At 43.3% G+C, this 702-nt stretch overlaps 1 protein-coding gene across 1 annotated transcript in view; it reads left to right on the top strand.

Annotated features, from left to right (window-relative positions):
- Positions 1–702, top strand: part of LOC119581709 (RCC1 and BTB domain-containing protein 1-like) — a gene marked incomplete in the record, with an annotated part of 27,771 nt that overhangs the window by 22,166 nt on the left and 4,903 nt on the right. Inside the window, 2 exon segments of the mRNA XM_037929834.1 lie at positions 25–256; positions 433–590. Coding sequence (XP_037785762.1) covers positions 25–256; positions 433–590 — 390 coding nt within the window.

The raw sequence follows: 702 nt of genomic DNA on the forward strand, positions 1-702 counted from the left end.
TTTTTGGACTCTTACCCATTCTAGATTGTTTGTGGCTACTCACACACACTTGCCCTGAGTGATGAGGGTAGCCTTTGGGCATGGGGTGCCAATGGTTATGGCCAACTGGGCACGGGTAACAAGGCCAACCAGTGCGCACCTGTCAGAGTAGCACAGGATATTGGACGTATAGTGGATATTGCATCAACACATTACTGTCACTTGTCAGCTGCCATGACTCAAAATTCCAAAGTATACCTCTGGGGACACTGCAAAGGTATGGTGCTAGAGGGGTGTTGATTTGCCCTGAGAAATGATATGTCAATGTAGTACAAGTTCTGTATGTATATACGTGCATAGGAATGTATATGGTTTCTGAAATATTTCCATTACAGAAAACTACATAAAGTACATAAATAAAAGTTGATGTATGATAATCAATCTTGCTTTCAGGCCAGAGTGTAGTTGGCCCTCTGGAAACAGGTTTTAGTAGTCTCCATGAGGTGTTTGCACTCTGGGCGTCTCCAAGTGTGACCTATGAACCTCTCAACGTAACCTCTTTCACCCGCTCATCTCTAGCACAAGCAATGGCTCTAGCACTGGACGATGAGGTGGGTGTCTAGCCTAGAAAGGATGTAATCTGTAAGTGGATACAAAGCCTAAGGCAGTTCAAAGAGTGATGGAAGTTAAAAAGTTTTTTTTAGTGATGTCTGAATTCACACA

The sequence above is a fragment of the Penaeus monodon genome, chromosome 15, assembly GCF_015228065.2.
Source record: "Penaeus monodon isolate SGIC_2016 chromosome 15, NSTDA_Pmon_1, whole genome shotgun sequence".
Taxonomy (NCBI): Eukaryota; Metazoa; Arthropoda; class Malacostraca; order Decapoda; family Penaeidae; genus Penaeus; species Penaeus monodon.